This window comes from Leptidea sinapis, chromosome 18, assembly GCF_905404315.1.
Source record: "Leptidea sinapis chromosome 18, ilLepSina1.1, whole genome shotgun sequence".
NCBI classification, from domain to species: domain Eukaryota; kingdom Metazoa; phylum Arthropoda; class Insecta; order Lepidoptera; family Pieridae; genus Leptidea; species Leptidea sinapis.
Window position 1 is genome coordinate 2,204,231 of NC_066282.1, and position 27,120 is coordinate 2,231,350.

At 34.4% G+C, this 27,120-nt stretch overlaps 3 protein-coding genes across 5 annotated transcripts in view; 2 read left to right on the plus strand and 1 right to left on the minus strand.

The window, feature by feature from the left end:
• Positions 1-27,120, plus strand: part of LOC126969470 (uncharacterized) — a 147,923-nt gene that overhangs the window by 25,063 nt on the left and 95,740 nt on the right. The window contains exon 2 of one of the 3 annotated variants that reach the window (XM_050814915.1): positions 5,735-5,956. In XM_050814915.1, coding sequence (XP_050670872.1) covers positions 5,811-5,956 — 146 coding nt within the window. In that variant the 5' untranslated portion in view covers positions 5,735-5,810. Of the gene's footprint in view, positions 1-5,734; positions 5,957-8,230; positions 8,265-16,423; positions 16,614-27,120 lie in introns of those variants that run through there. The other 2 variants (XM_050814916.1, XM_050814917.1) reach the window with 2 other exon arrangements.
• Positions 21,061-23,392, plus strand: LOC126969500 (uncharacterized). The gene is made up of 2 exons (XM_050814967.1): positions 21,061-21,489; positions 22,488-23,392. Exons 1-2 carry the CDS (start codon positions 21,312-21,314, stop codon positions 23,237-23,239), a joined length of 930 nt encoding a protein of 309 aa, XP_050670924.1. The 5' UTR covers positions 21,061-21,311; the 3' UTR covers positions 23,240-23,392.
• LOC126969489 (uncharacterized) lies at positions 21,491-23,817 on the minus strand. Its single transcript, XM_050814954.1, has 2 exons — positions 23,383-23,817; positions 21,491-22,429 (listed from the first exon to the last, which is right to left on the minus strand). The coding sequence occupies exons 1-2, from the start codon at positions 23,682-23,684 to the stop codon at positions 21,550-21,552; spliced, it is 1,182 nt and encodes a 393-aa protein (XP_050670911.1). The 5' UTR covers positions 23,685-23,817; the 3' UTR covers positions 21,491-21,549.

Genomic DNA, 27,120 nt, shown 5'->3' on the forward strand with positions numbered 1-27,120 from the left:
GTGCCGTTTTCAAGGAGCATTCTTCCACGTACTACAAAGCTGTGGAAGGAACTTACTTGTGCGGTGTTTCCGGGACGATACGACATGGGTACCTTCAAAACAAGCGCGTACACCTTCCTTAAAGGCTGGCAACGCGATTGTGGGCGGCGGTGATCACTTAACAACAGGTGACCAGTACGCTCGTTTCTCCTACTATTCCATAAAAAAAATCTGCAACGCTTTAAGAACGGGCTGTATCTTATACAGTTAAAATTTGAGACTTTGTATATTTGCTATTGTCGCTATAACATTATATGTCTATACCTGCTGTGTCTGAAAAAGTCAGAAAGAAAGAAGGTAGTATTTTTTTAAATACTTATTACTAGTTGTTATAATAACGAAATTGCTAGAAAAATAATCTAAACGTTAACACTCGGTTAAGTCGAGTTAGTAAGTCTTTGTTAACACTCGATCAAGTCGAGTTAATATGTATTAATGGGGCCATATTGTATGTGTTATTACAACATGATGAATTCCAGAAATAATAGAAAACAAATGTGTTACGAAATTCTAAAGAATTGTTAAAAGACGTTTAACAATTCCTTGACTTTTTCAATGATACCACAGATTGGGATGGAGCGACCGCCCTTAGGCTATTAAGGCGCGGTCATACCTCAATATCCACAAAAATCGGTTTCTTAGAAAGTCGATTAAAACATAACGCAATGAAAATATTCCGACGAAAAAAATACAGTGCACAAAGAAGGACTTAAACAAAATTTTGAACCGAATAGAATATTTATATCTAATTTGAAATATCCAATAAAAAATTTGAAACTTACTACCCAAAAAAAAACTTTAGAGTCAAAAATCTCCGAATTTTCAGCTAGATTAACAATATTCTTTTTTTAAAGAATTTAATAGAATTAGTACTTTTCGAAAACTTAAACCAAACAATCTTTCAATTTTGTATAAAGAAAAGAAAATCAGTAAAATAAATGCCCATTTGTAGCTTAGCCACATTTCCAACACAAATATTGTAGAGCTACCAGGTAGCGATTATAATCCTAGTCAGACCGCGCGTTAATTAGTAAATATTATTGTACGAAATGACGAAATTTTATTTAAAGAAAAAGAAAGCCCGCTGAGTTTGTTGCGCCCGTTTTTCTCAGGTCAGTCAAACATTTTCTTATCGGTGGTAATTTTTGACGTTGAATAATTGTTTTAAAATCCTATTTTGATTAAAAATATTTGTTTTGTCCTTTTTTATGGAAGGTATCACCTGATTTTAAGTTATCACTTCCACTATTCTAGAAGCTCCGCGTTGCATGCGGTCAAATGGTTCCAGCTGATACTGAGGTGCACCAGACCAGACCTGCGATTTGTTAAACGATGACGGCCAATTATCTCTCTAGAAAGTAACTCAACACTAGAACATATCTAATAACAAACCGGTATTTTTCATTATTAATTTGAATCGATTTTAACAGGTAGCTCAAACGAGACTTATAACTTTAATAAAACATGCTATTGTAGTACAATATTTATGATTAGCCATATTTTTTATTATTTCTTTTTATATTATAACCCTATTTATAAATATCCTAATGTTTTGAGCCTTCTTTAGTGCTAATCCCGCCTATACTCGTCCTTAAACAATTCGACACGACACAACTCAGTCTCGTGCCAGAGTTTGACGAGTCATCATCTCCTGAAGATGCCTCGTGTAGAGGCGAAACACGTGTCGAATTGCTTAAGGACGAGTATTGGCGGAATTAACACTAAAGAAGGCTCAAATCATTTTGTATAATTTTGGATTTCCCCAAAGTAACGCCTACTTAAATAAATTTAATATTCATAAATATAAACAATGTTGAAAAAAATATGTACATTTTCATGTTACTAATATTCTACACACACAGTTTTTGACTTGACTAATTTTTTTATATAAGAGGGGCAAAAGGGCATGACGCTCAAGTATGGGAAAATTCAACATATCTTGAGGATGCGTGTAGAGGTGAAGCACTTATCGAATTGATTCTTAAACGAATAAAACGAATCTTAGCGGAATTTACACTCAAGAAGAAGGCTCACAATATTTGAATAATTATGGATTTCCGCAAAATAGCGGCTAATTCAATATTTTTTTTTTACTAATACTTTTAAAAGTAACGAACACAATTCTTTCATCTTTTTTTTTTCTGTGTTTCACTCATTATTTTCTTAATTAGATACTTTTCTTCATTTAAAAGTGGACTCCCGGTGATAGATGTGTAGTTTGTAGTCTCAAAAGTATATATTCGAATTTTCAGTTCTTATTACTTAAATTTTATTATTGTATTTTTTTATGTAAAAGGTTCTAAAGGTTACGAATTTTCAATATTTTATTGTGTTATTTCTAAACGAAACATATTTCTTATATAAAAATCCAAACGGAATATTATAAAAATTTTGATAGTAATAAAACCTGCTTTCTAATTAATATCCTTTCTTAATAATTATCAGTTAATACTTTCTCTATCGAAAGCGAATTAGTTTTTATATGTATAATATGAAATGTGTGCTAAATTCTATTAGGGCACATTTATATGTTGCGTGTGCAGACGATTTGAAGGAGCATTAATTTTACTATTTTTTTTAATGGAAAAGGAGGACAAACTATCGTACGGGTTACCTGGTGTTAAGTGATCACCGCCGCCCACGTTCTCTGGCAACTTGAGAGGAATCACAGTAGCGTTACCGTCAAAAAAGGTGAACGCGTTTTTTTGAAGGTACCCATGTCGTATCGTCCCGGAAACATCGCACAAGGAAGCTCATTCCACAGCTTTGTGGAAACAAAATTCCTTGAAAACCGCACTGTGGAGGACTGCCACGCATCCAGAGGGTGGGGATGATATCCAAATTAGTAGAGAGTCGTGCGAAAGTGGAACTAGGCGGCGGGAACATATCATAATGAACGAAAGAGAAACACGTCTGTACCGTTCACCATTATTCCTTGTTAGTAGAAAAGGCATTACAGATTCAATATCTAGCCAAGACTCTAGGTTTTGTCTCTCCAATTACAACAATCGTGCTAGCTCGCTTTCCCCTGTTATACTGTGCAATAAAATACTGCCACTTAAATGAAACATAAATCTTTCAAGATGGTCGGCTTGAAAACCAATAAAGTTAATGAAACTTACCTCCAAAACGATGAAGAGAAACACACAACCGAAACACACCTATAGTGTAATCGCGCTTTTATATTCTACATTAATACCCATATGAAATACTAGCAGTTGCCCGCAACTTCGTCCGCGCATAATTTCTGATTACCTATAAGATTATTATCCTGCTAGAAGGGCAATCAAACTTATCGACAAAAGTCCTACCGCTAGTAAAAACCGCACTTCATAGTTCATACCTGAAGAGATCGCAATTTATATTTTTTTTTGAATAAAGAGGTGACCGTACTATTTTTTCCAAACTTCCCGTAAACAAAATTTCACTTTACTTACTGTTATAAGCCTCCACGTAGGTACTGGTCGAAAAGAAAGAATTTCTGAGATGTACACCGCCTGTTTTAAAAGTTGGATTCTGGATTTATTATTATAATAAGATTATCGAGTAGCATAATTTCGTAACCAGAAATTGTTGCTATGTTTAAATTGCAATTGGTAATCCGATGTTATGGAAAAATAGAATTGATAGCCCTATATTTTGAAAACTTTCCTGTAAACAACATTTCTTGTTCTTCTTTCGGGTTGAAGAAAAACCTGGTAAACTGACTCTGGACTCTCTCACGCCACATACAACTGGCCATGCAAGAAACAATCATTTCTGATATCTATACCGGCTAAATTCAAAGTTAGCATAGTTTAACCAGAAATTCCAGACGTTGAAACATTGAAATGGAAGGGAAAAATCCCAAAATTTATTATTTTTTGTTCTATTATTGTGTGAAAATCTTATACTCACATAATACATACTTGTCAAGTTTCAATAGTATAGTTCTAATAGTTTTCGAAAAAGTGGCTGTGACATACCCGCACAGACAGACAGACATGAATCAAATGAAATCAAAATCACTTTATTCACGGAAAAATAGGTCACGGAAATGTCACTTATGAATGTTAAAAAAACATTTTTCTTATTGAATCTACCACTACTTCGTAAAGGGTTGAGCTAATGAGAAGAATTAGCAAGAAACTCATTGCCACTCTTTTATATCAAGATTTACATTTCCATCGATTTACAAATCATTTCAATTACAATATAGTAAAATGATGCAACAAACACACTCAAACGTCAAATAGTCAATGCCTTACAAGAGTAAGTCAAAAATGTAAATGTAAATTTATAAAAACGTTATTGAGTGCAGTAGCTGCATCATCCACACACACCATAAATAAATAAAGGTATTCTGTGAGCATTTTATAAACGATTATAAATAATATATATATATATACATATATGACGAAACTAAAAGGGTTCCGTTTTTTGCCATTCGGCCACGCCGCTGCTCCAAAAATACATGCAACGTTGTGACTTGTGCATACCTTTAATTTAGATATTATAAGAAATTTATAGCAATAAGTAGTCGTAGTATTAATTATAGATCTAGTTGATAAACCGTTTTTTTAATAAATAAATGATAGTAAGTTATATGTATTCATACATACAAATTATTTCATACTTTTTTATTTTATTTGTTAATAAGATTATATTAATTATTATACGATACACTCTTGTTATTACATATTTAAAATGAAAGTTATTGAACTTTTACATAATTAGCTACAAAGTAACTGCGCTGTGACCCGTGTAATAAATATCATATTTAATATTTCGAACAAGGCGTTAGTCAATGACTTTTATGGCAATAAATCGCTCAGGTTAGCCAACTTTACAGCGAGGAAGAAATAACTGTGAACGGACTGCTATGGCGTGGCGTGTTTGTTGGCGATTGGGCTTGATTCTCCAAAATTGCCACCATAATCTGTTAATAGTCTCTAAAAGATTAATCTCAAATATTACTTAATTCATTTATTTATAAGGAATGACATTAAGAATGTCAAAAGTAATAAATTTTACTATTTACCACCATTTCGAAAAAGGTTGAGCTTTGATCCGCAGGAGCTAAAAACTCATCGCCGCTACTAAATCACTATAACAGATTCATCGTTTTACAATTAATCATTTTAAAAACAATCTCTGTAATGTCATGTAATTAAAATACTCGAAACATGTCGTATAAGCTATAAAATGTCTCTAGATAAATTAAAAAAAAAATTATAGTAATTATTAAGTTCAGCAATCATTAATCCACAGACACTGTAAGTAAGTATGTAATTTGTAATCATGTGTGAGATCCTGTCTTCATAACTGAGCATAAAGAGAGACAACAAATTCACTTGACCAGTATTACGTATTAGGACGCCATCTGCAAATTGACCACGACATTAATCCAATAACAATTTGATGGTTAATATAGCTCTGTGATTTGTGACCCTGTCTATCAGCTAGAGATCCCGGGTTTGAATCCCGGTAGATGTATACATTTATATGATTAATATGGGTGTTTGTTTCCGGGTCATTGATGTTTAAAATGTATGTTTATTGTATTAAATATATCATTGTCTTGCACACTTAGTACAGGTTAGTTTGAAGCCAAGATAAACTTATGTAAAAGTGTCTATATTGTTAAAAAAAAATCAGTTCCGAGCGAATTAAAATCACCTGACTCACATTAATCTATTAATTGTATTTTTTTCAGATCATACACATCCACACCCTACGACGATGGAGATCCAAATGACTTGAATTGAATGTTCTAATTCGAATTTCGAACGATGGGTAGCAGCATCAGTAGTGCCAACAGCAAGAAGCGCTCACAGAAGGAGCCGCAGTCAGAATCGCCCCGAGTTCTGTTCCTGCTCTATCTCATACACAGAACATGGAACGTGCTTCTGGAACACATGGATTCAAAGAGTGCCAGGTAAATAGTCAACTTGTAGACGATTATACTTTATACAGTTGGTCGTAAATTGGCACATACAAAAACCAAGGATATAATTATTAGACCACCTTTTAAAAAGAGAAAAGTAGCTTAAATCATGAGAATTAGTGAGACGGGGTATGCTATAATACGGTTCGTCATGCTCACTGAATGGCTTGCGGGGGCGTCGTGTGCCGGGTCGTCGTCCCTCCCTCAAATATGTGCGAGGGAAACGATGGCTGCTCTATGCTTTCTGCTCGTAAATGGACACTAGGTACTTGTAGTGACCGGTCAGTCTTGTCTTCGGGGATTTATATTTTTATATTGATCATATACTTTGTTAAGTTATTCCTCTGGTGTTGCAAGAGAATGTGGGCAGCGGCGATCACTTAACAACAGATGACCAGTACGCTCGTTAATCCTTCCCTTCCATAAAAAAATCAAATGCCCATTCCACCTCCACTTAAGTTAGTCAATACTTTTTTATGACGATAAGGCACGAGACGAGCAGGACGTTCAGCTGATGGTAATTGATACGCACTGCCCATTACAATGCAGTGCCGCTCAGGATTCTTGAAAAACCCAAAAATTCTTAGCGTGCAATTGCACCCGTCACCTTGAGAGAAGATGTTAAATCTCATTTGCCCAGTAATTCAGTTCAGACTGAATAACAATAATGTTTACACATTACCGCTTCACGGCAGAAATAGGCGCCGTTGTGATATTTATAATCTAGCTGGCATCCTGTGCCAACGAACCTATGGTTGGTGTGTTTTAGTTATAACCTGTAACTCATGTTGATTACTACTCGATAATACTTCAGATGGCGCAGTAGTCACACCGCGGCCAGCTCCGGCGCCAGGGGTCGTCGGTTCGACACCGTCAGCTTCTGCGACACCGAGCCTGGCTCCTGTTACTCCTTATGTAGTTGCAGCTACTGTCGTCTACGGGACTGCGCGCACGACTGTGTCAGGTGGGTACCATGGTGTGGTACATTAAAAATGGGAGGCTCCTTTGCACAGGATGCCGGCTAGATTATGGGTACTACAACGGCACCTATTTCTGCCGTGAAACAGTAATGTGTAAGCATTACTGTGTTTCGATCTGAAGGGCGCCGTAGTTAGTGAAATTACTGGGCAAATGAGACTTTACATCTTATGTCTCAAGGTGACGAGCGCAATTGTTGTGCCGCTCAGAATTTTTGGGTTTTGAAATAATCCTGAGCGGCACTACATTGTAATGGGCAGGGTGGCGTATCAATTACCATCAGCTGAACGTCCGGCTGCTCTCGTCCCTTATTATAAAAAAAATTGTTCAGAACAGCCACCAGTCGAGCATCTGGATCTTATCTTCTATAAAGCTTTAGTTTACGAACGAACGAAGATTTACGAATGTTGGCTCAGTTGGTCAGCGCTCTGGTGGAACCCGACAGGCCGCAGGTTCGAGTCCTGCATCGTTCAAAAATGTATACAATTATTAATGTAAAGTGAGAGTAACAAGTGCATTACATGTATCAATTCGAATATACTGTAAATAAGAAAAGGTGTTATGTGAGCAATTATATATTTAAACTAACAACTTAATAAGATATATTATCAATATAAGAATAAAAAGCCCTGAACGCAGGACCGACCAGGTACCACAAGCATCGCCCATTTACGCCCATGACGCATGGACCAGCCATCGCTTCGCTCACACTTACCTTAGAGAACGCCAAGGCTACTTATTATTATTCTTATTTTTTGTACGTACCTACAATATGCAGATGTACTTTATTTTTTTTGTTATATTTGGTGTCATATTTAAGTGTAACTAACATTTCCTTTTTTTTATTGCAGGTATGTAATTGGACGTGGAAGTGTGAAGTTATTTCAGCCAGCAATGATGAAGATGAATTTAAAATCAGCATTGTTTGATATTTAAATAATTTATCAACATAACATGAAGAGTCTGTTAATTTTTTTGTTCGGATCTATAACTATATGACCAATTATTAACATCGAACCGAACAGACGTATAATTTATTATCCTTATAACTGCGAACGTTTAAATGCTTTACCTAATGAGCGCCATCTAGTGGATGACTATGAAAATACCTCACAACTAAGTTAGAATGCAGGGGTTATTTTACTCTGTAGTGTACGATATTTGTAACAGATGTCGCTTAAAAGAGTAAATGCATTAAAATACTATATTATGTTTCATCAAGGGTTTTCATAAGTTTTCATAATACAATTTAGCAGTGGAATCGAACTTTACACCGGCTGATAAAAAAGGCTATGAGTACCTACTACTTACTACCTAAGAGGTAAATAAAACAGATTATTATTATATTAGCTAAGTATATATAATGTCATTATTTGAGTGTGATACCTATAAACTAATGTTTTTTAATAACATTACTAGCTGACCTGAAAGACGTTGATATTGAACAAAATAAATAAAATACTGTTCTTATAAATTTAACAGTAATATTTCATTATATCAAGAATTATTAAGATATGCTCACTGTTGTTATAATGAAATAGTTTCACAGCAGAACTGTCAAACCGTGCGTCAATAAATTCTCTCATAGAAAATATGTCCATACAAAACAAATATCTATATATATAAAAATGAATTGCTGTTCGTTAGTTCGCTAAAATTCGAGAACGGCCGGACCGATTTGGCTAATTTTGGTCTTGAATTATTTGTGGGAGTACAGGGAAGGTTTAAAAGGTAAATAAAATATATGAAAATGCTTAGAAATAAATAAAAACAACTTTTTTGTTTTTCCTTTGATGTGTCCCCCGTCGTTCAGAAATCAGAAAAAATAGTTCAAAATGAATAATTAATTAGAATTTTTATATCTTTCCAACTTTCTCAGCAGGTAAAATAAAAACTTAATTTACGCTCAAATAAATTTGACAACAAAATTTTTATGAACGATAAATCTTAAGTTTTGTCATAGGAAACAAAGATTTTGATAAGCACTACGTGCTTAGCCATGTGTGTACGCGGACGTAGTCGCGGCTATCGAAATAAAAACTATCCTATCCCACAAGTTGGAATTAACTGCACACCAAGAAGTTATCCCCATTCCCCATCCGTTCATTAGTTTAAGAGTTTATTGTCAACACTACTCTCAATATTACTGTATTGTAGCTTTAATTTGTGAATTATACTTGGATTGTAATAATAATAAGCATATTTATTCAAGAGTACCTACAGATATTTTAATGAGTTAACTTAACTTAAAAAGAGGTAACAAGGTATACACCTTGAACTAATGTTATTACTTAAATTATAATCTTGATCCCATCTTCTTCCACAACTCTCTATTTTTACAGCCAGTTTTTACCTGCCACTGTAAGAAGGTCATCACTCCACCTCATTTCGGGTCTACCTCGGTATCTGTTACCTGAGGAACCACTCCATCTTGTCACTTTTAAAGTCCATCTGTGGTCTGGGACCCTAGCCAAATGTCCTGCCTATTGTCATTTTGCATGTTCAAGCACATCTGTGAGGTTAGTTTTTTTCCTGGTGGTTTTGTTTTGGATTTTATGTATATTTACGAGCCTTAACTGGATTAGTAACTTGGATAGTATTAAAAAAAGTTTAACATAAAAACAACCGACTTCAAAAACACTATTTCAAAACAATAGATATAATGTGCACTAAAAAATAATTGCGTATTTTTATACAATCTAATTCTAGCTACGATTATTGTTATTTTTGGAGTCGCTGTCCTTCCGCCGCGACCCGCTCTCGCTTCTCGCCTCCTCACGACTCAAGCACATCTCACCTATAACCTATGTATGTAGTTACAAACCTATCTTGGATGACATTTAATACTTTTATGGTTTTCTCATGGATGCCATTGTCAGATCTGTACCAAATTACAGTGGGACCACACGGATGCTTTCAAATAAAAAAAGAATTATCAAAATCGGTTGACTCAGTCGAAACTTTTGAGGTAACAAACATAAAAATAAACAAACCTCTTCCTTTTTTGAAGTCGGTTAAGAAATTAAAATAGCACAGCAATATAATATATTACAATAGCATCGCTTGCTTCACCGGACCCCTAAAGATGCATAGTCATTGTACACCTGTTTGATATGGTTCAGTACATCCTGATTGTATTGTGTAACTTTATTATCAAATGACGAAAACTTAATAAAAACAAAAGATGTTTGGTGAACGAGACAATAAAATACATACACAGAAGAATGCTAGTTAGTCGATGACAGGTCAGAATCACCCATGTTTACGCTCTGTGGCAATTCTAGAATGTTCTGGACCATAATATTGTGTAATTAAAATAATTACTTTATTCAATAGGATTTATGTAATTACTTTAAATCGTTTGGCTTAAATGTCAAGTTTACTTTTGCTTCAATTTCGATTAGATGAGAAGAAGGCACAAGAAACACAGCGAGCAAAAATAAAGCAGTTGTGTGGTTTTATGGAACATGCATGCATCATGCATGAGAGGCTAGTTTCAAAAGTTACAGTCTAATAAATTTTTATTCTATTAGGCTTAAACTAAGTGCTTTTGAATCGTCACTATAAATATTTAAAGTATTTAAGGAAAAAGTATAGCTCGTGAGAAGAACATACAAGAAACTCAACGGAAACTCTGTTCAATCAATAGAGTATCATACAGTTGCTGTAATAAACCAGTGGCAGGCTCCTTTGCATAGGATGCCGGCTAGATTAAGAGCACCACAATGGTGCCTTTTTCTGCCGTGAAGCAGTAATGTATTAGAATTATTGTGTTTCGGTCTGAAGGGCGCCGTAGCTTGTGAAATTATTGGGCAAATGAGACGTAACATCTTATGTCTCAAGGTGACAAGTACAATTGCAGTGCCGCTCACATTTTTGGGTTTATCCAGAATCCTGAGCGGCACTTCATTCTAATGGGTAAGGCGTATCAATTACCATCAACTGAACGTCCTGCTAGTCTCGTCCGTCGTATTAAATATAAAACCATAACAAATTAGTTTGTAAGGTGCTACATCCAATATATGAATGGTGTTTAAAGTTTTTAATACAAAATAACATATTAATATCATAATTCTACTGAATTAAACTATTGAAGTCTGTTTATAAAATTATTTTAACTGCTTATAAATCGAAACTGTGTCGTATTAGGTCAAATAATTCATTAGCCTAACAGAAAAAAAACAAGTAAGAAACGCGATAGAAATGAATTATGATATATTTTTTCGGCCCACTAAAACAATATAATAAGTTATGGATTGCCACATTACTATTAAAAAAAAATAACTTAAATCAAAATGGAAAATAAAATGAAATCAAAGAAACGACTCACGTACGTTGTGACAATACGAATATCAATTCCGAGTATGTGTAGACGTATATACAATAATAAATATATTTCCTATTATCGTGCGCAAAGTTCGATTTTGCGCATGCATTTGCGTTCGCAAAGTACTTTCCCACACGTTGGCAAGAGAGTGCGGGAAAGTAGCTGAGCGTGCGGGGATATACTTTGCGCAACTTCATAGGAAAAATAGTATACGATACTCGTGCGCACGTAGGTCATCCTGCACTCGCTTCCCTCGTGCGGAAACGACCTACTTTGCGCACTTGTATCGTAATGTAATATTATTTAACCCGAATCAATTGCAAGTACTAATTCAAAATATCACATACTCACATCGAGTTGCATTTCATTCCCCCATTTCCCCTACTATTCCCATAAAGAACATAATTTGAGCGAAACCTTCGTGTTACTAATGTGGATAAGTTGTTGTGTACTACACTATATAAGTATGTAGAGGTTTTTAACTGTCCCACGGAAACTCTTTAATTTTCCAGGATAAAAAGTATCTAAGATGTTGACCGGCAATATATGGTATCAACATGCCAAATATTATTAAATTATGTACATATGTGCATGCATTGTTGTGTACTAGGCTATTTTAGTAAGTAGAGGTTTTTAACTGTCCCATGGGAACTCTTTAATTTTCCGGAATGAAAAGTATCTTAGATGTTGCCCGGGGATGTAAAGTATCATCATGCAAAATTTCAATTAAATTGGTCCAATAGGTTCAGAGATTAGCCCGTACAAACAGACAGAGAAATAAGAAATTCCAAAAAAATCGGGACTTGTTCTATTTCCCTTCGTACATCCCCCAGACTCGCTTTTGATAATTTTTTTTCTTTGTACAGTTTGATCTCTACAGTTATTATAAGTATATAGATTAGAAGTATTCGGTGAGATAGTTAAATGTTATGAGATGTGCAAAATAAACCCCATATTCAATATTTTTTTCATTTGGCTAGACTCTGACATATCCGCTTTTATAACGGTGTACTTGACACCCGCACTTGTTACTTCACAGAGTTAAAAGGTAGCCCGCAATAACCGCAATAGGGCCGCGGTAATTACATTTAGACAGGAATTTATCCCGGCTCCCGTTGTCCAGACCACAAAGTGCCACAACTCCGTCGTAACTACCAATTATAATAATATCTATGAATTCCCAGCTGTCTCTGTTCATTTATTACCTCCTTTAATATATGAGTTTGACATTGTATCTGTCTATGAATGTATTGATTATATGTTCATTTATCTTAAGGGTAAAATAATTATTAAATGTATAGGGTATGCTGGGAGATAATTATAATATATATTATTTGCTGGTTCCATAACAATCACGACGTTGAAATAATTTGTATTACTTCAACTATGAAGCATAGGATTGAATTAAATTAAATTCATTAAATTAAATCACTTTTAAAGGAATAAAACGCGTATAATTGTTTCTCTATTTTTTCGTTTTTTGCTTAAAAATTACCGTAACCACAGCCCCCCTGAAAACGTAATCCTGCAAAGGTCGCGAACCGTCGAGTTAATCAAAGAAAATCGTTAAATTATTACACTTGACAAATAGTCAAACGTGTAATTTACGCTTAAGTTTTGTACATTGTTGAGTCAACTGTTGTGAGGTACAATATGTTAGGCCGGGTCCATACACAGAATATAGTTAGCAGCATATAGACGACCTCACAGACCGATAATTCGTGACCAATTTATAATATATATAAAAATATCGTCTCACGTTACTTTCCACGATGAATTTCTGAGCAACTGAACCTATTTAAATGAAATTTTGCTCACTATGTGCAGTTTGATTCAACTTGAGAGATGGGATAGTTTTTATTTCGATTCATGACCCTTATGGCCTTACAAATAAACTTGGCTTAAAATTTTACCTGAGAATAAACCAAAAATATGCAAAATGTTAACTATATCGCTGACAACACTGTCAATATAAAAATAATTCTCCGTGCCACTAAATATATTTTAAAAAATATAATAATTTTGAAGTTATCCAAATGTCAAGCAGCCTTGCAAATAAACGCGGGAAACGTTATACGTCCGAATAAACTAATCATAAGCGAAGTGTCTCTTTGAAAACATTTTGCATATTCTTGTTTTTTCTCAGGTATAACTTTAAACCAAGTTTATTTGTGAGGCCGTTAAATGTTTTCTTATTTCAAAATTTAATTCTGTACAAATAATAATTCTATGAGATAAAGTTTTGACAGACAGCGTAGGTGACTAGTAGTTTTTGACGTTCAATAAGTGATTTTAAATCCTACTTTGAATAAAAATATTTGAATTTGAATTTGACTTCATTATCTTCTCTCTCTAATATATAAAATTCTCGTGTCATGGTGTTAAACTTTGAACTCCTCCGAAACGGCTTGACCGATTCTCATGAAATTTTTAATGCATATTGGGTAGGTCTGAGAATCGGACAACATCTATTTTTCATCTCCCTAAATGTTAAGGGTGGTCCACACGAATTTTTTTTCTTTAATTTTTTTGAATTTTTTTTTTGAAATTTGTTTGATTATGAGTCAGCATTAAAAAAAACATACAACTTCAACTTCTACTGGGTCAGCTAGTATAGTATGTAAAGATAGAGCCAAGTTCTTGATTCTTCCAACTTCAAGTTGTAAGTTCAAGCGACACAACCATTGACATTGTGCGACAACGTGCGAGACGGTACTGAGTAATGTTGCCAGCTCTCAGTTGATTAAATTACCAGTGGGAAGCTTTCACACAGGGTACCACTACCACTTTTTCTGCCATGAAGTAATTTATATGCATTATGGTGTTTCGGTAAGAAGGTCGCTGTAGCTAGTGACATTACAGGGCTAATTAATATGTTATGTCTCAAAGTGACGAGCCTAATTATTGCGATGCCGCATAGAATTTTGTGTTCAATCAGGCACTGTATTATAACGGGCAGGGTATATCACTTATCGTCAGATAAACGATTGGTAATTTATTTAAAAAAAATATCTAGCATTACATAAATCGTCACCTTTTTGCTCTTAATAGTGATTTTCATTATTATAACACTAGAAATAAGGGATTGCTTGTAACTAATTCTAGTAGGCTTCATAAGATACATAATAGGTTTAAGGGTAAATGTATACACTTCTATAATAAAGTCCCAGCCACTGTTCAGGCATTATCTATAAATAAAAAATAATGGCTCTGTCGTAAATCCTATTACTCCACTGCTGAATATCTAAATGATCGGACAGCCTGGGACTAGATTGTGATTATTTTATAGCGATAGAAATGACTGTAAAATATTGTATATTTTTATTGAAAAGAGCGCAAAAAAAGAATGCTGGGAGAGTTTCTTGCGCCGCTTCTTCTCTCTCAGAGCGCCATTTGTTTCCGAAGCGGTAGTAGTATCTAGTAGTTATTAGAAATGACATCAAAAATAATTCTAAAGAAATCAATTTTGAGAAAATAAATGCCTTTTATCCCTTTTTATATTTACATCTAGATAAACTGTGAATCCGTCGAAAAAAATGTGGTGATCAGTTCGCCTCTACTTTCAGCAACGCACGCAAACTTAAAGTTATTGAGGCTTGTCACGCACACTAAAGTAATAAAACTAACACTAAACCTGGCCTGTTTTCATCGGATGTCTAACAGCAAAAGGTTCTATCTAGTCGTATAAATTATCTAAGAGTCTAGCTAGCTTAATAATCTTAGACTAGACTGCTCGTCTACAACAAAATTTTAATGGTTTTAAATGCGTATGAATACGAGTCTGAAAACTGTACAAAATTAATTGTAATTAAATCCGAAAACCGTGTCATGTGGGATGAAACGGCTTCGTTGGCACAAGATGAAACAGATTTTTATAATTTTTATGATTTTAAATTATCACGAAGAATGAAAAAAATAACTCCGAGAGTACGAGCAGAATTGAAAACTTGAACATTAATATTGAACATTAATTTTCGATCAGGCCACGTGTCCTGACGCGAGCTTAACATTTTTACCCATCCCAAGAGAAGTGCTCAACGCCACTAAAAAAGTTTTCACTTGAAATCCTTTTCCCTCTTTTATAAATATAGGAAGGTACCTAATAATATGTACGGAACAGTTAGCGGGCAAATCCGACTCGCACATGTCCGGTACTCTTATAATGTGCAAAAATTTTTCATTGGCTGGTTATATTTTTTATCTACACCCATGCTTTAAATCCTCTATTAAAGATTCTGAAACAGTTAGCTTATTGCCAACATTAAAACACCCAATGTTCTAATAACCATTACATCATCCAAAAGAGTGTTGTAATGTTGTACTGAATTTCATAACAACACTCCTATGATTTTTTTTAGCCCATCATGCGCAAAGAGTTTCAACATACAGCCACATTCTTATTGCTCGATGCGTGGTATCTGTATGAATTTCAAAAAAAGAACATTTTCTTTTACGCACGCTCCACACTCCCAGGACGTCGCGCGCCGAAAAAAAATAGAACGTTATTCGAATCCCGGCCTTTTTCTTCGATATTTTTATTGTTTTGTCTACAAAAAAAATAATCGTGTGAATTTTAATTATTGCACTATACAAAATGCAAATTACTACTAAACTAAATAATTGTTTCATTAATACTTAGTTTATTTGTATATAATCAGTAATGGATGATATTAGGTTAGTACTAGGACTGGTGTTTTAATGTTAGCAGTAAGCTAACTGTTCCAGAATCTTTTAGAGGATTCATATTCTGGGTGTAGATAAAGTCTTGTATGCAACTGTTGATAATTAGGTATTAAAACACTCATGTGATACTATTATAAACCCACATTCGTGTTTTAATACCCCTTATTACACAGCAGTTGCATAAATAACTAATTGCGCCTTTATTTCAGTTACAGTACAATAATAATGCAGAACACCGTGTTGAGTAAAAAAATTGTGATATTTTTTGTAAAATATAATAAAAAAAATCGGTATATAAAGTTATATTTTGTTGCATTCTACAGCCTAGCTTATTTTTACGTGCGACTTAAGTTCATCCGCTTCGGAGGTGGCAACACTGTCTATCGAAGTGCGTATACTCAAGTACTGACCGCTTTCAAAGACGCTACTCACTACACTAGTCACTATCGCTAAGTCGCTACTCGTTAGTCGCTAGTATTCATCAAACAGTGGCGCAAAGCGTGTGTCTTGTTCGATATTATTTTGAAATCAGACGTGTTCGAAGTTTGAAAACATTGCGATAAGTTTTTTTTTTTAATTGAACAGTGCAATGGAGTTCTTGTGTGTGTAGTATTTTGGATTTATAGCGGCAAGTTTTTTGTGAGACCGGCGTTTTTTATGGTATGTTTTTTCCTATTATAATAAATAACAATATAAATAAAAATGTTTAATAATATGGACAATACCTAACATAATTAATTCTATAATATAAAATATATTTTGTATGGATTTATGAATATAACTTTTGCCGACTGGCAAACAGATAAGTATGCAAAAAGATTTGGGATGGGATACTATATGTTATAATGTTTTAATAAGGCTATTATTATTATTATTATTATGGATATTACTAATGATCATTAACACATAATTCAGTAACTAATTCGGTATTACTATTGTGTATATTACCTATCTTAGTTAACTTGCATTTAAACATTTATGATAAATTTTTTTTAAATTGTATTACAAAATTATTTCAATATCTTACCTATTGAGATAGAGAGTCGTTATAAAACAATGGTTACTTAATTACTATTTTAGTAAAAAATGGGAAGAAAAATTCATAAACCTATTTATTTAATGTTTCAATCATAATCATTAGTCATTAACATAAACTCTAACACATAAACAGTTAAGTAGTTAAATTTATAGTGAAATGTAAGGTTTATTTTTGATTTAATTTACATTAATAATGTTTGAGAAAGCATATTCAAATATTTTTTACGTTAAAGAACAATAATTAAATAAATTAAATAATAATTTCGTGCTGTTTTTTTTTCATCATTTTCATTTCATTAGGGACGAGACGAGCAGGACGTTCAGCTGATGGTGATTGATACGCCCTACCCATTCCAATGCAGTGCCGCTCAGGATTCTTGGAAAACCCAAAAATCTGAGCAGCACTACAAATGCGCTCGTCACCTTGAGAGATAAGATGTTAAGTCTCATTTGCACAGTAATTTCGCTAGCTACGGTCCCTTCAGACCGAAACACAGAAGTGTTTATGCAATGCTGCTTCACGGCAGAAATAGGGGCCATTGTGGTACCCATAAACTAGCCGGCTTCCTGTGCAAAGGAGCCTCCCACTGGTAATATAAGAAGCTCATCTGATGCCAAATGACCTTCCAGCTATGGACATCGGCACTACCAAACCTTGTCGGTCTTTAGAGAGTATGCTCTAAGTTTAAAAGTCGCTAAGTCGTATCGGTTCGGCTATATCGGGTTTCTTAGTAAATAATAGCCTAAGGGCGGTCGCTCCAATCCCACTCTACAGTATTAGGTATTATGAAAATAATTTATGCCATCGACGTAACCTTTACCACATAAAGGTTATTTAAATTTAAGTTATTTTTTTCTTTTGAATTTCGTTATATATTTTGTTTTGTAAATTTTCTGGTATTATAATAAGGTAAAATCCATCATCCAACTTAACCAACTCGATTTAACCGAGTAGCAGGCATAACAAGTTTGTGTTTGTTCCCGGTTTTGACACATTGATTATCATGGTTTTCTAGCAAATTTCTTAATGTACTAATGAACATACATAACATTATCAATAATATACTGAGTTGCAGCAGTTGAAATGTTTAAATAAAACACTTTTAAAGTATTAAAACGCGTGTAATTATGTCTCTGTTTTTACATTAGATTTTTGCGTGAAAGTTACCTTTTTAGTATTATTTTAGTTAACCCGATGTTTCAAGACTTTTCCAGATCCCGTTATCAGGAGGACAGCAGATGAAATTAGTCAAAGATAGTATTTGTCATAGTTGTCATTACAAAGTGTAACGCCATTTATTCCCTCGGAAGAGGTATTTGCTGTAGACAGACGGTTTTTGGCAAAATTTACTGACAGTGTCCTCTTCTTTTTTGGTATGTGTAGTTTTGAGGGTCTTGAAAGCTCTTGATACGTCGGGTTAACTTAAATAATAACAAAAATTAATCTTTTACCCAAAAATCTTAATTCCAGTCTTAATTCTTGCAAATGTGTTTTATTTAAATGTATAACACTCGCGTTAATAAAAAAAGGCATTTTTTTTTTTAACTTTTCATGATTCTTTAGGACTTAGTTGAGAAGTAGCGCGAATAACCCTGCTCTGTAACACTAAGATGGAATTAACATCGCCTGCTTCCAAACAAAATAGTCGCGTCCTCTTCTATAAAAAAAAATATGTAGGAGATTAGTCAATTAAGTATCATTCAGTCTCAACAATAAATAGTTCACATAAAGCTTTTTGCTAATGAAACAATGAAACTATTCGCAGTCGTGACCACGTCTCTATTGTTATAAAAAGCAAAGGCGTTGTCTGATTTACAAAATGTCACATTGGTAAAAACTAAGATGAAGGTTACATCTCGTGAGATTTGTATGAATAACAATTGATTGAACATGAAGGCTTAAGAGAAACAGTGTCAGCAGGGCGGTGTATATTTTTTTTTGACGGTAGTCAGAAAAAATATTTGTATAACGTAAACGGTGCTTTATTTAAGGAGGACACACATGAACCTACTTCAATTCGTAAAAGGGGCTTTCATACGGGGAGAAGAACTGATAAGAAACTCCCAGCCAATCTTTTAAATTATAGAATAAGAAAATTGCTTATATATTAATTTAACAAGTACATCACATAACTTATTAAATGTCCATTAATTATTACAGGGTAACGTGTCTGATATGTATAACAATTACGGTGTACATAACTTTGCCAAATCACTATAAAATAATAACAATTCTAAATGATTTAAATTTTTTAAATAATAATAAAATTTATTGTCTTGAAGTAAATTAAAATATACAAAATCAACTTATTATATACATACATAAAGGTAAAGGGAGTAGGCTTAGCTTATTTTTTTTTATGATAATAAGGGACGAGACGAGCAGAACGTTCAGCTGATGGTAATTGATACGCCATGCCCATTACAACGCAGTGCCGCTTAGGATTCTCAAAAAACTCAAAAATTCTGAGCGGCACTACAATTGCGCTCGTCACCTTGAGACATAAGATGTTAAGTCTCATTTGCCCAGTAATTTCGCCCTTCAGACCGAAACACAGTAATGCTTACACATTACTGCTTCACGGCAGAAATAGGCGCCGTTGTGGTACCCATAATCTAGCCGGCTGTCGTGCAAAGGAGCCTCCCACTGATAAAATGCTTAATATGCTGCTTGAAATAATATTTCCATGCAGCGCTGGTTTTCATCCATCCCCATCCCCCTAAGGTGAGGTTAGGTGGGATACATAGTAAACAGACAAACTAATAACTGTTACAATGCAGATAAGGAAATAGAAACTTTTTTTTAAATGTATCAAACTGTATCAACCAACCAACGATTGTATTTTTGAGCGTGAGTGTGTGTGTTGTATAAGTATATGAGTTTGTGCCAATGTGTGAGTTTTAATTAACAACAATAATATAACTAAATTTTGAAATGCTTCCAAATCTTTTTCTTAACCTACTTAATATAATATAATACAGCCTTCGAAGAATCAGTCAAGAACCATACATAATTTTCTTTTATATAAACGCTATTCTACAGTAAGCCTTCTTGTAACACAACAAATTAATATGCCCAACTATTAACATAAAACGAACTAACAGCTCGATAACTCTGTTATATTTAACGGTGATTATTTAAATCTTATATTAACATATTATATGGGTCGGATTTCCTTTGTCTAATGAATGTTTCTTACTCGATCTACCGTTTGCTAAGAGTAGCGTTTCCGTTTGCTTAATAATATAAAGAGCAAATGTTATTATTAACAATATTAACAAATAAAAGTATTTTAATTAATGTCATGTTTTTAACTGATAAACCTCACTTCTAGGATTAATACACAAATAAAATTTGAAAAACAAAATTTTTCGAGTAACGCATCGTTATAAAATCTTGTTTGCTTTGTTCAACTTGAGTTAAAGCTAAGCTTTTATAACGATGCGTTACTTGAACGGTTGGCTCAGTTGGTTAAAGCACCGGCACGGAACGCCGGAGGTCGTGGGTTGGAGTCCCGCATCGTTCATAAAAAAAATTGTGTTTCAAATTTTATTTAAAAGTATTTTAAGTTTCAATATGCATTAGCACTCGATTCAAGCTTTTATTAGCTTGGCATGTAACTATGTATCGCATTCTCCAAACGTGATTTCACTCGTTTAATATCGTTGGTTCGAAGTGAAACTTTGCACAATTAACAAACACCGATGACAATGCAATCATTTTAATAATCTGTCTTACTTTTTAATTTCGTATGTAATAGAATCTTTGCATGTGATTTTAGAAACCTTCAAAACGTCGAATTAATTTGAAAATTTGCACACAAACCATGGACCGATGAGCCTTCAATAATTAATATAGTCTCTCCCAGTTTTCTTGCTAGAATCTTCAGGATTAGCAATTTTTTTCTATCAATTACACAGTAGGTAATATCTTTTTTCCAAAGATGAGGGCGTACACAAATCGATTTTTCGTTGCTATGAAATTATGATTGTTTTAACATTAAAAAGCAAAAATTAATAAGGGTTAAAAAAACACGCAATTATAGAAAACCAAACTAAAACCCTGTCCAGATGAAGCGTTTTACGCGCGAGTTCACTCGCGCGTTGACACTCGCGCGTAACCGAGGTACTAGAGCTACGTACATCCCGTCCAGATGCCTACGCGCGTTTCCTCACTCGCGCGTAAAACGCGTGCAATGAGCGGGACTCTCGACTCGCGCGTCCCATGCGCGAGCGCCGCGCGAGTCGAGGTACTCGGGGGCCTGTGCTGCGTCCAGTACTACGCGCGTGTCCGTGGCGAGTGGACGTATTTGGTTCAAAATGGAGCGTGATAACTTTGACACGGAACTTTTTATCGACGAAATTGAGAAAAGGGTAGCTCTATGGGACATGGAATCATCAGATTATTCTAATAGAACCATTAAACGTAGGAACTGGGAAGAAATAGTGGAAATTTTTTGTGAAGTTGGTGATTCCGAAGAGAAAAAAAAAACTTTAGGTAAGTAAATAATACTTTATTAAATAATATTATTATTTGCATAGATTTTACATTGTTAAACTATATCATTTTATCTTGCCAAGGGAGTTTGTCTTCGTTTACAAAATAATCAGCAAATCTATCTCTTATATTCAATGATCTCGCATTAGGCCTCACTGCCTCATTGTTCAAATTATTCAGAGATGTTTCGTAGAGAGTGTGATCATACCTATAGCCATCCCTTAACCTTACGTAGTTATGGAGAACACAACAAGCCTTAATTATGTTTATTGCAAATTCTATATCCACATTCAACGGTCTATGAAATATTCTCCATTTATTTACCAAGATGCCAAAGCAACATTCAATGTAACGCCGGGCCCTGGATAAGCGATAGTTGAAAATTTTTTTTTTGGTTGTTAGAGATCTACCGCAGTAAGGGCGCATTATATTTTCAGACAGACTAAACGCCTCATCTCCTACTATGACATGAGGTAAGGGGGTTGCATCTGTTTGCGATATTGGCTTTGGATCTGGAATATCTAAAGTTTTCTCGACAAGTTTTTTATATAAAATAGAGTCTTTAAAAATTGTGGAGTCATTACTTTTTCCATATGCGCCTATGTCCACTGCAATAAAACAATAATTTGCATCACATACGGCCAACAAAACAGTTGAAAAATAACTCTTATAGTTATAGTAAAGAGACCCAGAATCGTTAGGTTTTATAATACGGATATGCTTGCCGTCAATGGCACCGATGCAGTTTGGAAAATTTGTGTATTTTTGAAATTGTTTCGAAATTTCTTTCCATTTAGCTTTCGTTGGTTGTCTCATTACTATGTTTAGCAGTTTGTTCCACATGATGTAACAGGTTTTCTGTACTATTTCGATAACTGTAGACTTTCCTAATCTGTAGGCATAATGCAGATCCGCAAAATAACATCCTGTGGCCAAATATCTGAAAAGAAAGTAAAATAATTATTATTATTTTATTTCGATCTTTTTATTATTTACAGGTACTTTATTGCAGAAGAAGTGGAAAGGGTTGCGTGATGGCTTTGTGAGAGAAATGAAGAAGAAGAAAACCACACCGTCTGGATCAGGAGCCTCCGGCAAAGCCAAATATATTTATTTTGAACGTTTGATGTTTCTCGAAAGATCGACACGGAATAAAATAACTGAGAGCAACATCAACACCGCGTGTGTTGCAACTGAAGAACAGGAGTTTTCTGGCGATGGGGAAGATGTGATGAGACCTCCACGTAGTCAGGCAAAAAAGAAGAAAAAACTAAATGCGGCTGACGAAGAATTCCTCTCAATCATAAAAACAAATTTAGCATCTGGGAATCAGCCACAGGCAACAAACCAAATAGAGTCAGATGATGACAAACTATTTTGTTTGTCCTTACACAAAGAGCTTCTTAAAGTACCAGAGGAAAACAGACTTCAAACAAAAATTGAATTAATGAAAGTACTTCAAGCTCAACAAGCTCTGTGTCTTAGACCTGCAGCAGCTCGTTCCGACTACCAACCTTCGACACAATATCATTACCAAACAGGAATGACACAACGTGGACAGAGAGATTATTTTGGAGAAACAGGATATACCACAACAGACCCTTCAACATCTTCGTTTCCACCTGAAACCTTTTCGACTTACAATCGAGGTTATTGCACTGCGTCACGACCACCAACGACGTCTAGCTACAAACACCCTTCACCGGCATCTACACAAGATTCCAATGAATCTGAATTAATGGAACTATAATTAAATTAAATCTTAAGTACCTACCTATATTATATAAGAATGATGATTCCTAATTTTTGTTAATTTTGTTTAAATTCTTTATTTTTGTTAATTGGGCTTATAATTGTTACTTAAGGTATTACTAAAGCAATAAAAAATATTACCTCAAAGTAATCACGAGTTTTTCTTCTGCAGAAACAGTATCCCGTACCATATAATTTTGACATGGAGACAAATCTTCTTTGATAATTTCTAGTAAATTATCAAACGATGCTATTGACATCCGAAAGTAGTTGAAAAACTTTTCACTATGTTCTCTGAGTTTTGGGTATAAAGTTATAAACATACTATGCGTCATTCTATCACGTAGAATGGGATGTACGTTAAATCGTCGACTTTCTCTTTGTTTACGACGTCTCCATCGACGGTATGCAAGCCACAACACAACCGCTGTATCCGAGTCCATGTTTATAACTGCTCAAATCCGTCTCCAACACATGCGCGCGAGAACGCGCGTGATACGCCGCATCTGGACGCAATACAAATCAAAACGCGCGAGTGAACTCGCGCGTAAAACGCTTCATCTGGACAGGCTCTAAAATGTAGAAAATTTAATTAAAGATATTATCTTCGGATCGGATTAACAAAATAAATTGTTGTAATGAAAAAAAAGCGCTGGGGGTAAGATATTTTCACAACGATTTCAATAACTGTCTATAAAATTTAATATTGAAGTATAGCAAATTATATACCCCATACTTTTTTACTATAAAATACATTTTTTGTTTAACACTCAATTCGTATATTAGACTCTATTGAATATGTTATAACCACATAGACATATTTCGATGTAATAAGTACGATTTTGTATCTTTTGTTAAAAAAATTGGTATCTAAAGGTTATATTTGTATCAGTGAATTTATTGGCTCTTTGAACTTTTGTATTTTTTTTGTAATTATTTTTAATAATTCTTTAAACTTCACTATGTAATAAGCATCGTTATGTGTAATATGTATCGATTATCATACCTTTATGTAATAAAAATAGCTGTAAGTTTCTTTATACAAATAAATAAATAAATAAATATGTTTTCCTTAATTTTATACTATTTGAAATAAGGTTAAAATCAAGCAATAACGAAGGTATTTACTGTATTCCTAGCTTAAATCATACTCTAACCTTTTGGTTAGTGTAAACTGCACACCTACATTATTTATCTCTCTTGAAGAATCAATATAAATAATTATTGCGTTAACTTTCTAAAAATCTAAAAGGTTTCCGAATTTGTGTGTATTTTCTAAGGATACATCACTCTATAATTTAGGCTCCAACGCACATTGAGTGGTGTCATTCACTTCGTAGAAAAACAACATTTGTGAACATTTTACAGTGGGAAAATTTACCAGGGGAGGCTCCTTTGCCGGCTAGATAGCCGGCATCCTTTTCCGGCTAGCCATAATCTTATGGGTACCACAACAGCGCCTATTTCTGCCGTGAAGCAGTAATGTGTAAACATTACTGTGTCTCGGTCTGAAGGGCGCCGTAGCTAGTGAAATGACTGGGCAATGAGACTTAACATCTTATGTCTCAAGGTGACGAGCGCAGTTGTAGTGCCGCTCAGAATTTTTAGGGTTTTTCAAGAATCCTGAGCGGCACTGCATTGTGATGGGCAGGGCGCATCAATTATCATCAGCTGAACGTCCTGCTCGTCTCGACCCTTATTTTCATTAAAAAAAAACATTGCTTGGGTGCTCCGTCTCTCAATTCATTATTTAAAAAGTAGCGTAAGCCCTTTCGTTTGCGTGGAATTCCACATTCAGTCCAGCCTTATGTATTATTATTATTATTATGAATTATTTTTAGAGGGGGACTGTTTGGCTAGTCCTAATGAGTCCTAGTAACACCGCGTCCAGAATTGAACTATCAGTATAAAAATACAACTTTCACAGTTCTTAGTAACCAAAGTCTTAAAGTATAATGTAAATAGGTAAAAATAACGATATTTTTTCAAAATTACGACTTAATTTAACAAAGAACTTATTCTGTTCCCAAATACTCCCACTACTGTACATACCTGCGAAAACTGCATGAGAATATGTTCAGCTATTACTGAAATGTGCCACAGCAAACGTATAAGATAAAGATATTATTATAAATATCACAGCTTTGTATTCCACTATTATTCTTTAGTATATATAGGCTCTTCTTTATATAATATAACTTTACTTTCATTGTACAGGGACACCGAATTATATATTTTTTTATGGAAGAATAGAACAAAAGAGCATTCGGGTCACCTGATGGCAGGTGATCACCGCCGCCCAAACAAGATAGTTGTTTTATAACACCAGAGGAATTATAAGATCTTGCCGACCTTATAAGGAAAATAAGGAATTACTTGTAACTAATTCTAGCAGGCTTCATTAGATACATAATAGCTTTAAGTGTAAATGTATACACTTTTATAATAAAGTCCCAGCCATTGTTCAGGCATTATCTATAAATAAATTTAAATGTTTTATAAAAAAAATGGCTCTGTCGTAAATCCTACTACACCACAGCTGAATATGAAAGTGATACGACAGCCTGGGACTAGATTATGATTTTTTTAATAGCAATAACAATATTGTATATTTTATTAAAAAGAGCGCAAAAAAAAATGCTGGGAGAGTTTCTTGCGCCGCTTCTTCTCTCTCAGAGCGCCATTTGTTTCCAAAGCGGCAGTTGTATCTAGTATATTAGAAATGACATCAAAAAGAATTCTTAAGGAATCAATTTTGAGAAAATAAATGCCTTTTATGCCTTTATAAATGGTTGAATAATTGGACATAATATATGACTCCGAAAACCGAAAAACCATTGAGACGTGGCGGACGAGAATCGAACCGGGGTCTCCGTGTTGAGAGTCAACGGTGCGTCCTCTTGCGAAACCGACGCTTATATGTAGATATGTATATAACATAAAATTCAAAAATGGAATGTTCCTCGATCGAAGATTTTTTATAATATTTTATAATAATATTGACACACTTTTTACAGAAATTATCTTGCCCCAAGTTAAGCATATATAGCCTGTGTTATGGGTTACAAGACATTGATATATTGATACAATATACTTACTTAAACATGCATAAATTCATATAAACATACATAAATACATTTAAACATCCATTACTCGGAAACAAACATCCATATTCATCATATAAATGCTTGCACCTACCGGGATTCGAACCCGGGACCTCAAGCTTAGTAGGTAGGATCGCTAACCACTAAGATTAGTTGGCTAGACTTCACAGAATTCATTTGAAATAGTGGGAGAAAATTTCGCATATGGCTGAGTCAACAGTATGGATATGTCAGTACGTGGTCGGAGTGGCCGAGTTTCTTCAGTAACGGTACCACGGAGCACCGACTCTAGGAGTCACTAGACCATCTTCACTTGACCGTCTAAACGTGACCAAAGTGGTTCTACGAAGCAATTTTTATTTTACCGCTTTTTCATCTGCGTACGTAATATATAAATGTTTGCCAAAAATACCTATTGTGGATTATGTATAAGAAGGTATATACAAATGATTTGAGTTTTCTTTAGTGTTAATTCCGTCAATATTTGTCTTCAAACAATGCGACACTTCGCCAAAATCTGGCATGAGACTCTCGTGTCTATCTGACTGTCTCGTGCCAGATTTTGGCGAGACAACACGTCCTGAAGATGCCTCGTGTAGAGGCGAAACACGCGTCGAATTGTTTAAAGACAAATATTGGCGGAATTAACACTAAAGAAAACTCAAATCATTTGTATAATTATGGATTTCCGCAAAGTAACGCCTACTTCAATAAAAGAAGGTACATGTTAGGCATCTAAGCAATTTTTTATGTTTTAAAGTGATAACCCTCACTT

Bases quoted from the DNA above. Each gene is read 5' to 3' on its own strand.
- LOC126969500 (XM_050814967.1), top strand. From the start codon at position 21,312: ATGGAGCGTGATAACTTTGACACGGAACTTTTTATCGACGAAATTGAG. The intron at 21,490-22,487 runs GTAAGTAAATAA...TATTATTTACAG, and splicing joins AGAGAAAAAAAAAACTTTAG to GTACTTTATTGCAGAAGAAG.
- LOC126969489 (XM_050814954.1), bottom strand. From the start codon at position 23,684: ATGGACTCGGATACAGCGGTTGTGTTGTGGCTTGCATACCGTCGATGG. The intron at 22,430-23,382 runs GTAATATTTTTT...CTTTCTTTTCAG, and splicing joins AAACTCGTGATTACTTTGAG to ATATTTGGCCACAGGATGTT.